The sequence below is a fragment of the Neopelma chrysocephalum genome, unplaced genomic scaffold (assembly GCF_003984885.1).
Source record: "Neopelma chrysocephalum unplaced genomic scaffold, ASM398488v2 Primary Assembly neopelma1_66, whole genome shotgun sequence".
Lineage (NCBI taxonomy): Eukaryota > Metazoa > Chordata > Aves > Passeriformes > Pipridae > Neopelma > Neopelma chrysocephalum.
In genome coordinates, this window is record NW_020897725.1 from 4,373,264 (window position 1) to 4,387,244 (window position 13,981).

The 13,981-nt window shown below is 39.2% G+C and overlaps 1 protein-coding gene across 8 annotated transcripts in view; it reads right to left on the bottom strand.

Annotated features, from left to right (window-relative positions):
* Nucleotides 1-13,981, bottom strand: part of ENPP2 (ectonucleotide pyrophosphatase/phosphodiesterase 2) — a 74,103-nt gene that overhangs the window by 31,031 nt on the left and 29,091 nt on the right. For all 8 annotated transcript variants that reach the window (XR_003534378.1, XM_027684384.1, XM_027684379.1 and 5 more), the window contains exons 7-10: nucleotides 13,247-13,326; nucleotides 11,616-11,735; nucleotides 2,895-2,950; nucleotides 623-688 (exon numbers count right to left, since the gene is read on the bottom strand). Coding sequence is in view for 7 of the 8 variants with exons in the window: in XM_027684384.1 (XP_027540185.1) it covers nucleotides 623-688; nucleotides 2,895-2,950; nucleotides 11,616-11,735; nucleotides 13,247-13,326 (322 nt within the window). In the remaining variant the exon portion in view is untranslated. The remainder of the gene's footprint in view (nucleotides 1-622; nucleotides 689-2,894; nucleotides 2,951-11,615; nucleotides 11,736-13,246; nucleotides 13,327-13,981) is intronic.

Consider the following 13,981-nt stretch of genomic DNA (forward strand, 5'->3'; position numbering starts at 1 on the left):
CCATAGTATAATTAAGCAATTACTTATTTTGCAGCTTTATTAAATCCAAGAACACACACAGGGAAGCACATGGGGCACCATCTGAGGACACACACTCATTCTAAGTCTTGTAGGAGAAATCACAACAGCAGCTCGCCTGAGCTTTGCAGCCAGCAGCATGTGGGAAGTTGTGCACTAAACCCCACTCATAATTAAAATCTTAACATTTTCCTAGTGCTCAGTGTCCAGTTCTGCAAATGCCATTGTCTGTAAGGTTGTTAAACCATATTAGGCTCAGCAGGATAAGAACAATCCAAGCTAATCCATGCAACTACATGCTTTTTGATAAGAAATAAATTCATACCATACAGTTATTTGGAAGAATAAAACTGCTGATGAGAAAGAGCTAATATTGGAAAACAAAACAACAACAACAAAAAACCCCACCAAAACAAACAAAAAAAACCCCAAATACCCAAAATCTTCCACTAAACACAAAACTCAAACAAATCCTTAAATCAGTGATAGCCTGTAGCAGACAAAAATAATTTCTGGAATTAAATTTCTCCTTGTTCTTCCAACTACCTTTAAGGAGAAGACAAACCAGCAGTTATCCAACAGCAGATGACAATAAGTGAATTACCTTTCATTGTCTGGAAGGGTTAGCCACTGTAGTATAGTTAATATTCTGCGCTCATGGGGGATGACACTAGATCACAAAATACAGAAATATACCTTGTTATCATAGCATACAAAAAGCATCAACAAAACTTTGTTATGAACAGATTCTAACAAATAAAATAAAACATAATAGCATAATTTGATTTTAGCATGATGTATCTTCTTTGTTGCTTAATACCGATTCTTAATTTGCAAACAGAATCAGATCTCCTGAATGTCCACATACTCCAAAAGAAAGATGAATAGAATTTTGTAACTGCACTCAGAACTCAAGGCAGTAAATCTAACGCTTCTAAATAAGAGTGAACAAAGATCCATTCTGGTAGCTTTAACCCAGATGAACTTTTTCTTGTGCACAATCGTGCAGCCATTGGATAGCCGACATGAGTAAAAACCATTACATTACTCACATCAGTACAGGTTTAAATGACCATCCTGCTCTGGTAGTCTTGCAGACACTGGACAAGTTCTCACAGACTTAACAGTAACCAAACTGAGGACTAGGCTGGTGTAAATCAGAATCAGTAATCTGAAACATCAGGCCATCAGCACGGTGATTTGCATAACTATGACAGCTTCTCACTCTGCAGAACAAACTCATCCTGTTTACTGTTTGTATAGTGACAGCCATTCTCACTTGGCTGTTGAGGCCAAGCTCATGCTATGAAAATGACTAACCCTATAAACAGCTGTTAAAATTCCAAATATCTCGGTCATCTTAGGAAAACTCTGCAGGTCAATGACCATAGTTATTTTACTACAATAGCACAGTCAGTCCAGATTCCATTAGATCAATAACAGAATCCCAAGACAGGAATCAAAGACAACCATCAGAGCAACCATGCTGAATTGAATTCAGAATTCTTTGGAAACATCTGACAGAGAAACAGAGATGTCAACAGCCATTTGGAAATACATTAATTTTTAATGCCTTGTAAAATAACAGTGGCCTCAGTCTCCAACAACATGGAGAACTTTGAGTTGTAAGTACAACTATAAAAATGAGAATTTATGCTAAAATTTGCAAACAAGGCAATATTTTAAAGTGCAATCATAATCTTGGGTACTGCTCAATTTTTATATTTCTATTAATTTTGCATTATGAAAACAAATCCATCGTTGCAATTAACTAATTTCTGACTAAAATCTTTTTAATAATTCTGTTTTCCTAAAAGAGTTTGCCTGAAAATTCTCCCCAAAAACATTCTATGTCCCAAACAAAATAATACAAAGGCATATATATTTAAGGTATATATATTTCTTTCATACATGAAGTATCTGTCTCACTCCCTTACTATTGCCATTCATATGGCATATCCTTGGTTACCTTTTGTAAATTCTATATCCCCAAGCATGCATTGGCCAGGGTGTTTATGGAGACTATATAGCTGTAGATCTTAGGAATCACATTGATCTCTTTGGTTTGTAGAGCACCAGAGTGGCACTCTGTCAGAAAACCATCTTGCAAGCCTAAACCTACCACCAGCTTGTGGTATGTTTTATATTCTGTCTGTATGATATGATATTTAGAGCAGTAAAGAGTATTATGCCTAATGGAATCACAAAAAAATAGGCAAATCCCCTTATTGTTTCAATCATGCAGTTTAAACCTTTGCTCCTGCAATCCTGCCACTAAAATGTAATGGAGAGACTGATCCATATGAATTCCTCAGAACTCAAAAATTATCAAAATGCATTCATTTTTGGTTGTAGTTTTAGTTGGGATGAGGAAAAATAGGTTGGAATCATTAAACAAAAGAACAAATAACAAAGATCCTCAGGGCTGTCTTTTAAGAAAGAGAAATTGGATATCTTACTCAAAGGTCAGACTGTATTGTAAAATGAATGAGTCAGACCTTTGAGTCAAATAGGCCGGTGATATCAGCTAATGAAGAGGACAGTAAGAGTCTTCCACTCTCAGAGGACTTGGAAACATTGCTAGCAATACTAAGGAGGCAAAAAACCACACTGTGAAATGAAAGACAGTAATTTTTCACAAAGTTACACATTTTTTCTTTAGACAACTGCTAAAAATCAGTGCATGAATCTAAAGCAGCAAACTTCAGCATCAGCTTTAGTCATCAGAAATATCGCACAAATGAAGCAATGGAGGGTTACAGGTACAGTCTCTAAGCTACCAAATGCTTAGAGAAAGGAAAACAACTTAATAAACACTTACACCAAATTAATTCCGAGTTATTAGTCAAAAATCTCCAGAAAACAGAGGAACTTACATAGACCAGAAGAACGTGCCAGCTTTCACCCCTTGCTTGGCTGCAGTAATCCAAATCTAATGAGGAAAATATAAGAGGATTAGAGTGCACTCAGATCTTTAATGAATCTGTGAAATCAAAAGAAAATGTTTTCAAGACACATTCTTCTACCCTGAGCCTAGAAGTGGAAATTGCAGTTTTCAGCCTGCAGTCCTAATTTGAAAATGTGGATTGACTAGACTGTGCAAACTCTGCTGCAGTGGGTCAGCTGCTGTGCTGTAGACTTTCACCCCTAAATCTTTATGTTGCTTTTAATTGAAAGTACTAAGATTCACGACCAGGAATTCCTCCAGTATATAATTTAATTTTCAAAACCCAGCCATTACTAACCTGACCCTTTTAATGTTCAGCTGTTCAGGTTTTGGAGGATACTCAGTTAGAAAGGAACATACCTTAAACACTAATCGGTGTCTGCACAAATGTCCCTCTTCCCCGTATTCTACCATCAGTAGCCATCAACAGAAAACGCGTTAGAAAAGAGCACACAAAAAAGGGAGCAGACAAGTCAGCAGATATTAAGAAAGCAGGGAGGCACACCTTCCTCCACAGATGTTTAAGAATTTTTTGAGCTCACCCGACATGGTGATTGATGGAAATGACAGAAAAAATCTCCATGAATTTTTTAACCCTTTTTTCAATCCTTCAATTCCCATAAATTTTTCTGGCTATAAATCAGTTTGTAGAAGAAAGTTCCACAATGTAGTCACAAACTGTAAGAGCGAATTTCTAGTTTTGTTTGGTTTAAAGCCTGACAGTTTCACTGCAGTTAGGGTACTGTTCTCATGCTTTGAAAACAGGTTCATCTTTTCCCACTTCTGTGCAACATTCATGATATTTCCCTCTATTTATTCCTTTTCAAACATGAGTAGTCCTGGTTTGTTTGATCTTTCTGTAACCATATCATACCCCTCGTTATCCTCATCATCCTTCTCTTACTGCCTCCCTTCACCCTCTTTCTCTTTACTATCCTATGACTCTGCACAAGGCAGGGGAATGAGAATGTCCACACATCAGGAAAGTCCACAATAAAGGAAAGCAAACAATATGAGTTTGTAACCCTACAGAACTAAATCTCTCTTGCAAGGAACTATCCAAGTTATCTCAAAACTCATTTCTAAAGTGACAATGGCTTAAAGGCCAGCACTGTGTATAAAGCTAGATTATTTCTTTCTGTTATTTATGCATACTGCAGTGTATCTGCTTCATGAGGAGTTAAAATAAAGTGTAGTTCCCTTACTTAATAATTGCAAAGTCTTTAGTTTACTTTAAATTCATTCTTTGAAAGTGCATTCTAAGTCACTCTACCTTGTTTAAACAGGCACTTGTAAACTGTTATCTGGACACGCATTATTCATGTCATGCCTGAATTATTCACACATCAGTCTTAACTGAAATAAATTCGGCACAGTCTGATGAAAGATCATTTGCACAATGAGGCTATAGTTAACAGAAATTAAATTTGGATATTGTAATGTTATTTTTGAGAAAATTGGTCTTGTTTGCCTTTCCAGTGCCCCGGACAGACCCCTTACCTCTCATCACCTCCACCAAATCTTACTGGACTCAGTCCAGTTAAATTAAAATCACAGCTATAAAAGGTCATTTGTTTTTATTTTATTCTAGTAGTATTAGTACTGAATCCTCTTTTCCAGGGAAGAATAATACATCTAGAGTAGCTCTATAGAAAAGATATTTTCCTATATAAATGCAGCAGGGGCAGAATGGCCACAGATTTGCGGTCCCCTCTTCTCTGTTTTCAGGTGCTTCTACTCGAAAGTCTGATTTCAGACTTTGTTCATATTAACATTCATTCAAGATGTCACCAAACAATGAGTCCCCCAAACATCTCCCCCAGCCCCTACAGCACAAGCCTTCCACCAGCACTATGGTTTGCATGGTGACAAGGATAACAAGACGACATGTCTGCAAAGTAGCTGCCAAAAAAGGGAAAAAATGGCTTTGAATTTGTATAGGAATTTGGGGGTTGTGGTTGAATAACAGGGATATTGGCTTTGAATTTGTATAGGAATTTGGGGTTTGTGGTTGAATAACAGGGATATTGTTTTCAAAATCTCACAAGATACTCGCCCTAACAGGATGAGACAGAAGGATGCAAGTGAACAGGAGAGATGAGGACGTGTGCCTACAATCCAGTGACCATGTCCACACACCGCAGTCAGAGATGCAATTGCAATACAAGGATGTTTGTTCATGCCATATAAATCAGCACAGGGTATATAACTTCAGCCTGGCCCCTGTGTCTAACTAAGGCAATTATTTGTTACATATTCTTTTTGTTTCCTGGTATTCCCAGGTAAAAAGGACCCACCCTTAAAGTAATTACATTTTTCTTTGCATTGAGGATTTATTCCTACAGGAGAACCCAGTCATGGCAGAGAAAGGAGGTCAAATACAAATTCAGCACGAGGTATGTCAGCTCCACTGCTGTTATGCTCTTTGGTCTTGCTCTGCTTGGAAAACCATTGTCCCTACAGAGCTGGAAGAGATTTATTTTTCTTTGAAAGCATTTGTGTTCCTGCAAGTTTAAATAATTTTGCAGATATCTTTGGTAAGGTACCAACAAACTAAGTCCAGGGAATTCAGTGCTTGGATTTCACCCTCTGCTAACTCTGCTTTGACTTTCTAGTCCTTTGGCCTACGCAGGTCCAAACAGTCCAGTCTGCCTGTCTGGCTAAATGAGACCAGCCAAGTTCCACCCTCAGCAGCTGAAGATGTCCTGCACTGCTCCTGGCTGTTAGTACTCTGAATTTACCCATGACACTGTGTATTTTAGTCAATGATTTTAAACCTGTGCCAAAAGACACCCTCCCTCTGGCAAATGAATAATTGGATCCTTCGTAGGTTGCCAAGGTAGCCAGCACACCTGTGAGAAAGTGGTAGCTATTTTTATTCACGTTGAGCATAGAGTGTGCTCCATGACTGTCACATGAAAACAGCATTCACGCTTTCTGAACTAGGAGCAATGCACTTCTAAGAGCAGTAAGGGCAGTCTAAAAGCACCCAGACTGGCTTCAGAGGGGAAAAACTGCACCTGCCCTGCTCCTAGGTATTTCACCTCAGGAATGCAGCCATTTACATTGGCATTAACTGTTTGGATGAGTACATGTGTCTGCTGCACTTGAAATAAGCTCAGTAGCTAAGACAAGGATCTGTTAAGTAAAAAAATCAGCAAATCAAAAGGCCCATATCTGTCCACATCATCTGAATGACTCCATTCTGACTTTGCCAGGCAGAGCCTGATTCAACTCAAGCTTACAACAAAACACTAGTGGACCTCTGCCCTCCTTTGTTTTTTAAGGTGGGGGTGGATGAAAGCCTTTGGTTTATTTAAACCCAAGCTAAGAAAATTCAGCACTATTCACCATCATACCTAAAAGCTGCTACTCGTAACAATACATTTGTAGAGGCATCTTTAAGCACGAAGAGAAGCAGCAGTCACCCAGGTGGGAGAATTTCTATTTGCATTGAACAAGGTTTAAATCAAATATTCAGGGGTTTAGAGTTGTGACAGTTAGTGCTGATTAACCTAGTGGTAGCTATCTCTACCAGAAGTGCCCTTGGTTGTCCAGATGCTTTAGTGGATAGGTAAAATTAGACAACAGGCTGGATCAGCTTATAGGAGCACACAAGCACCCTCAGCCACAGGGTAGTAACTCCAGAGACGAGTTAGCAGCAAACGCTTACTGCCGCCTAATCACCAGTGAACATCTCTCACTGTCTTTAAATTAAAGTCATCGTCTTTCGAGGCAGACTACAAGTCATGGGAGAGGGTAGGATAGAAGAAAAAAGTTAGCAGATGCCCTCTCAATTTTATCCATTCAAAACAATTGAAATTAAGATGCAAGTAAGGGTTATTGTTCTATTTCCTCCCTGTTGCTTAGAGTCACAGACCTGAATTTAATTTATTCTAGATGTTCCAGCACTCAGCATGTAAATGAAATGTGTTATATACACTCTATGGCCGGTCACATCAGTTTAGGTGACTTATAACGTTTACTGCGTTAGGTGATGCCAGGTCAGTACTATTTGTGAGGTTATGTTATTTGCCATATGTAAATATATTGAGTTTAACTGTTAACATGTTTGAATTTTACAGTCAGATGTTTAACAATGGCAGATGTCCACTCCAGGCTTGCATATGAGACAAGCCTTATTGTATTGCAAGCAGTATAAAGGCCATATTTCTGAATTAATTTCTTAAGCAGAGAAGAGAGGAATAAATATTTAAAACATAAGAATCAGAGATCAACCACTTTGTCTTCATGCCCTGCCACACCACAGGAAATTATCTAGCTTTTCCAATGCAGAAAGACCTGTTAAATTATGCAATGACATTCAACCCTAGTACACTGGCAAATGTCCAAATAAATAATATACATGTTTTCATAAATACAAATTAAACGTATCCTATAAGTTGAATTACTTTTATTTTTATATCCTCTGTGTTGAATGACTACAATTCTCCTCCTTTATTTATGGATGAAAGTATACAAGGCTAAGCAGTAATTTAGGTGTCGATGCCATATGGAACATGGAAGTCCAAAGTTCTCCCTTCTTCTGACTGCTAGACGCATTTGCACACAAATATTTCAAAAGGAGTTATTAAAGACAGCTGCAGAATTTTCTTTAAAAAAGTGGCACAGAAAGTGGGACACCTCCCTAGTTTTAATCTTCCATGGGTAAACAAAGCCCATAACTTTGCAGAAGTTGCCCTGTATTTGTCACACTATGAAAGGACCACATCTCGGGTCAGGGCTGATGGGAGGGACAGCTCTGAAGTCCAGTCCTTGGGCCAGGTCGTGCAAACAGGCTCCCATTTGCCAAGCAGGGAAGGAGATTCCTGTCAGGAGCAGAGGAAGTGCATATACTCACTGCAGTGGAGAGTTGGTAACGGAAAATCCTTTCTACAACCAGGCAAAGGTGGGAAAGGGGAAATCACAGCATTTCCCACTAAAGAAACATGTACAAGACTGGTGCAAGAATGCAAAATTGATACACTCCTGCACCATCTGCAATTTTTTCTGTCAACAAAGTAAAACGTGGAGTAGCCCCTTCCACACTTCTTACTCTCTATCAGGACATAATGGTTCTCACAGATTTGGCAACTAAGCACTGATTTCTTGCTCAGACAGAAGATTTTTGTACAAGTAGCCTATTAATTAAATAAACAGACTCAAAGAGCCCTGTTCCTTGTAGAAGGCTCAAGCTGTATAAAAAGAAATACTTATAAAACAGAATTACAAACATCTCTCTTTCTGCTTCCCCCACCAATCAACCAAGTGACTGCAAAATGTGTTCAGGATGGAAGGACAGATGACAGCTTTTTGAAGCTCCTTCTGTAATAGCTAGACAGGCAAAATCAACAAAATTCCAATAACGGTTTTATTCTAACTACTGATGTATTAATTTGGATAAAATCAGGAATATCAAGTTAAGGTGCATGGTGATGATGGCTAGTGTCTGCAGGCATACCTTTGCAGACTTTAAAAGACACCTTTACAACCTGCTGTCACTTACTGGCCCTGTTTAAGGATTATCTCATCATCTCAAACTGGGCCCTTTTTGAAGGTTGTAGTCTTTAAAAGGTTGACAGTGGAAATAAAGCTGCATACAGTGCACCCTAAACAACCGTCAATACTTTTATAGTTATGATATTTCTGAAGAGCAAGACATCTCTTGGACCCAACTCAGATCCGAGCTGGCTTACCTTCTGAAGGAGCCTCTCTGTCCCCACTAACTACAGACCAGCAGTTTTATACCTTTCATCTGCTGACCTTGGCTTATTTCTAAGGATCATGAGAGATCACTAAAAAAAGCAGTGTATTGTCTGCAGTGCAAGCTTAAACTTACTACATCAAAACAAGACACGGAAAACTACTGTTCAACAGAAGCCAAAGGCAGCTGGGGCCTAATTTTAGTGCTTAAAGTTACTTGGGATGAAAACAGAGTGTCAGTGTCATGAAAAATGAGCAGTAAACTTAGTTTCCCCCATGGGCCCTGAAGCTCACCATTTCTGTGAGATGCTGTGGCAATATGAGGAGTGGTTTTGCAGCAGTTTCCTATGAAACGCTTTTGTTTTGAAAACATGGTGGTTTTAAGCTTATATAATAAATCAAGGTTGTATACTAAATGAGAAGACTGGATTTCAGGAAGTCCCACAACCAGCTACAGCACCCTGAAACACTTCCAAACTACTTTCTCCCCCCTTCTCCTTTTCCTAATGCTATTAATTTTCTCATAATTCCTGGCATAGAACCATTCGGATACTCATCTGCCAAATCACACTGATGTCCATGGTAATCTGGATGTTTCCCAGCAAAAGGGCTGAGTATTAGAACAATGAAAGAAAGATGACCACACCCTCCACATTTTAATAAAGCCATATATGATAAGCCAGTCTTCAGGAGCAAGAAAGTATTTCAGAAATTATCACTGTTAAATAACATTCTGTTCTAGGCAGTTCTGACCATAATACAAGGCTGGGGGTCTCTGACACTTTTCTTGCCTTCTTAGACAGAAAAATAATAATTCCCAATCCTGTGCAAACCACATACCACTCTGCAGTTTTTTAGTACTCCAGTTTGAGACCCAAGACGTAAAAAGAACCAGTTGAATATGTGATATGACAGACAAGACCTGTGATTTTCCTAATTGTAATGTCTTGTCCTTCAACACCCAGCTATTTTTGACACTCTATGACAATGTCATATTTAAAGAAAATTATAAAAAGGAGTTAGAAACTAACTGTGTCTAATCTATATGTATATATGGAGATAACTTCTTCTCTTATAAAAGTCTGCAATCAAATGTGCAATTCTTCCACATGCAGAGAGAGTATCATTTATATCATATTTCTGCAGGAGATCTACCACCTCCTTGCCTGGCTATTATGCCCTATCTATCAGGTTTGCCAAACTTATGGGTTTCCCTCATATTAAGTGTATGGGGTTTGAATTATAGCCCTATCTCTATGCATTTGCTTTCAATTTTCCAAAAACATTTCCAGTTTATCACGTTATTTGTGTGTTTTTCCTTTTCAAAAATTCTTCAGATCTGCTGGTTTATTTTATCATCCCTACTTGGGTCTCCAACACTCCTCTCATTCTCTGAGGATCTCATTCAGCATACAGTCATCCATTGTTGTGTAATTTTCTTGAACTCTTCTCAGATGATATTTTTCATGATCCTTGTTTACGATTCAGAAAATCTTTTTTTCTCTGAAATAGCATAGGTGTTGCTAACAATTGGTTGTGGGAATTAACAGTGTTCCCCACACAACACAGCAGGTGATGAAGTATTCATAGACTTATATTGTACTTTTAAAATATAGTTTAAAACAAGACATTTGTACAAGCCCCAACAGTTAGTTCTTCACTAACTCCTACCTAATAGTAATTGAGGTAAGATGCAAAATTAAAAGTGCATAATTAAATTACAGCTGCCTAACAAGTTGTCACACAGCAGTTGAGCCACAGGATTGTCTATGAGCTCGACTCACCCTCTCCTCTCCACACAACCCATGCCAAACCCAGGTCTTAGACAGGCAAGGGAGTGACTATGCTCACTGACAGATTTTACAAGAGCACAAATACCTCATTCTGGCTCAGCTACAGCCAGACATCTGCCTGTCACACGCCTGCCTGCAGCTCTAAATTTTCATGTCTCACATTTGTTGCAGACTAAAACCACGTGCAGACCAATAACACACACACTTGCTAAGCCTAAAACCATCTGAGTAACTTCCTTTAGTTTCTTGGGATATTTCTGTCTTAAGAGATTTGGGGGATGATAGTGATCAATTTAGCAAACAGAAATGACAGATTATGGTGTTCCCAAATGCCTTCCAATTTCCTCACCTCTATCATCTTTGTGAGATTAATTGGTCAAGCAATCAGTGCAATGAAATGTGCATGCACCTTGGCTGCTTGCACTTAAAACTTACTACTTTCAGTTAAATACACTTTTGCTGAGTACAACACAGCACACAGTAATAGGGGAAAGTGCAGCAGAAACGAGGGGAGTGTCCTAGCTGTAGTAACACAGAATACTTTGAAGGAGTCCATTTCCTTGCCTAGAATAAGGATTCAGAGCTACAGAAGCCAAGTTCAACATCAAATTAAGAGAGGGGACCTAGTTCAGCCTCTGTTGCTGTGCTTAAGACAGAAACTAATTCCCAAGCTTCCGCAGCCTCTGCAGTAAGTTGTGTAACAGTGATCACTTGTGGACTTAACAAATAACAATTATAAAATTTTGCCACGCTATGCTGACAGAACATTTATACTAAAACTGCTCAAGAACATTACTAGGACAAAACTCTGAGAAACCCATAATGAAAAGGAAACATGATGCCATAGTAACAAAAACATAGTGTTATACTGCTGCCTCAAGTGAGCTTTTTTCCTAGCCACATCTAATTTATACTTATCAATGCAAATACCTTTCCATAGTCAATGGATTTATTATTCTGAAAAGCAAAAACCAACTCAAAACATTACATTAAACTGAAAGACAGAGGGCCAGTTGGGGTTGGGGGGAGTGGGGATTAGGTACAAATTGTTCACATATGTATTTTTCTAATTATTATTATTGGCTATGTTCCACAGCACAGGGGGAGGGGAGGAGAGGGAGGAGGAAAGGAGAAGGAGGGAATCTGAAACTTACTGGTTGACCTCCCCACCATCTGTGATTGAATTTCTCTCGCCCTCGAAGACTGAAGCTGGCATCAAACACTGGGTCATACATTGAATTGCCAACAATCCCATGTGATTCAGGATAGAGTCCCTTTGTGCAGAAGTAGATTAATTAGTAAAACCCTAGTACACACAAATACAGTTCTTCATAGCTATCTGCAAATACCACTAAATTCTTTTAAAATAAGTATCTTTGTAACTACACATCAGAAAAGGTTTTTACTTTCAGATAAGCACATTTAAAACTGGCTGTAGTAGTGAAAGCAGTAGATGATTGAATTGTGCTAAAAAACACTAAAAACTCCTGTTACTTGATACTTTAAAGTTTTTCACACTGGTTAAAAGTTAGTTCGAGGCCACCAAGGAAAAGGCAAAAATGTATGAAGAGAAGATTGATTTGTGCTTTCAGTTCATCTCCATGAATGCCCTTTCTGGACACACTAATTCATGCCCTGAAACAACATCTCAGCCTTGGCCGTATTGATCATCATAACTGGTCTACTCTCGCCTCCAATCGGGAGGTCTGGAGACACACTATCTATAATGCTGCTGATGCTTTGGAGAAAGCACGCTGGATCACTCTTGAGGAGAAAAGACAATGCAGAAAGAATCGTGCCTTGCAGAATATACCACCTAAGGAGTCCTTCTGCTGTGCCTTTTGCAACCGGACGTGTCTATCTCGCATTGGCCTTTTTAACCACCAACGCGCTTGCAACAAACGTGGGTAGAGCCCTTCCCAAATCTTCGTTCGCAAATCCTAGCCATGATGAGCAAGAGTAAAACTTAGTATTTCCATTTTATAATGTTTTATCTTCATGAGAGTGTCTGTGAGATAAGTTATTTTCAAAGAAAATAACTGAGGGGGACCACCCAAAGCCATGGCGTTATATCACAATTTGCTCTGCAGTGAAAGCAATTTAAGTTTCTGCTCTTCTTCCTTTTTTCTCTTGGCCCTCTCCCATCCCCACCTTTTCTTTGTCCATCCCCTCCTTTCTCATCCATTTAATATTTGTGCAGTGGCCACACAAAAAAAAGGGGGTAAAAATTGCAGCTGCAGGTAGAGACTCCCTTAGACCAGCTTTGGGAGCACTGTCAGTGTCACACAGGGGTGTGTGCCTGACGGTGTGGGGACAGCCTGGCTGCCAGCCCTGCCACAGGAGTATGTGATGGTTCATTTTACTGCAGGGCCAACACAGCACCCAGACACACTCAGCAGCTGTAAATTCTACGCTGACTGCTAAGTCAGCCCTACTGACTTCAGTTGCTCCAATGAACGAACAACTGCTGGTTGTATTCAGGGTAGGATTTCAGGGGTGGTTTTTTTCCCCCTAGGAAAACTTTGACCTGTAATTATGCAGCAGTACAAATAACTGCAAAAGCAGGCATAAGAAAGCATAGGAACACTGTGACAATGTATAATGCTGAGATACACTCCATCTCAGCACTTCAAAATACTGAAGAAAATGCTTAACATAACTAAAGACCAAAATAGGTGAACAGTGAAGCAGTTATATTTTTTTTTGTTAATCTTACTTCCCACAACCCACATTTCTACTCCAGTACAACATTTTGTCATCAAAAAAATCCTTCCCAGGGACTTACAGTAGCAAGGGTGTACAAGTTGGGAAAGGTTTTTGTAGGGTAGACAGGTCGCATATAAGGAGAATGCGTTCCACAAGATCCTGAAAAATCAATACCAAATGCAAAAATGAGGAAACTAAGTTCTCGAACACAGAAAACAAAAACAGAGGAAGCAATTTCTGTGACTCAAAATGATGCAGAAACTAGTTAAATTTTAACCAATTTAAATGAACATTCTGCTGCTTAGCAGTGGTCAGCAGTAGGGACAGTGGTAAATCTGCTCATGCACTCTTTGTACTTTACAGTAAACAACTGAAATAATGCAGCCAGATGACTACTGAACCAGCTGCATTCCCATAGACTGTTTTCTTTTCTGAGCTAGTCTCTATCCGGAGTCATTGGAAATATCTTGTTAAGTAAGACAATGTTAGAAAACACAGGTTTATTTTAAGTAATAAATACACTAATGCTGCAGTTTCACAATGCGCTTTGACCTCAGCGCCCACTAGAGTCATTTAGGCTGGAAAAGACTTTTAAGATCATTGAGTCCAACCACAGATGACTACACAAATACAAGGGGGAAGAAAACCCAACACCTTTCAAGGATGCACACACACAAACACCATGCTATACAGAGAGGTTTAAATACGCAGCGCATCCAGTATTCCACAAACCCAGGTGGATGCCCATTTCCCCAGAGGTGAGTGCAGAGCACGTCCCCAGCCAGTTAACAGGCATCCATCACAGCTCCTACAC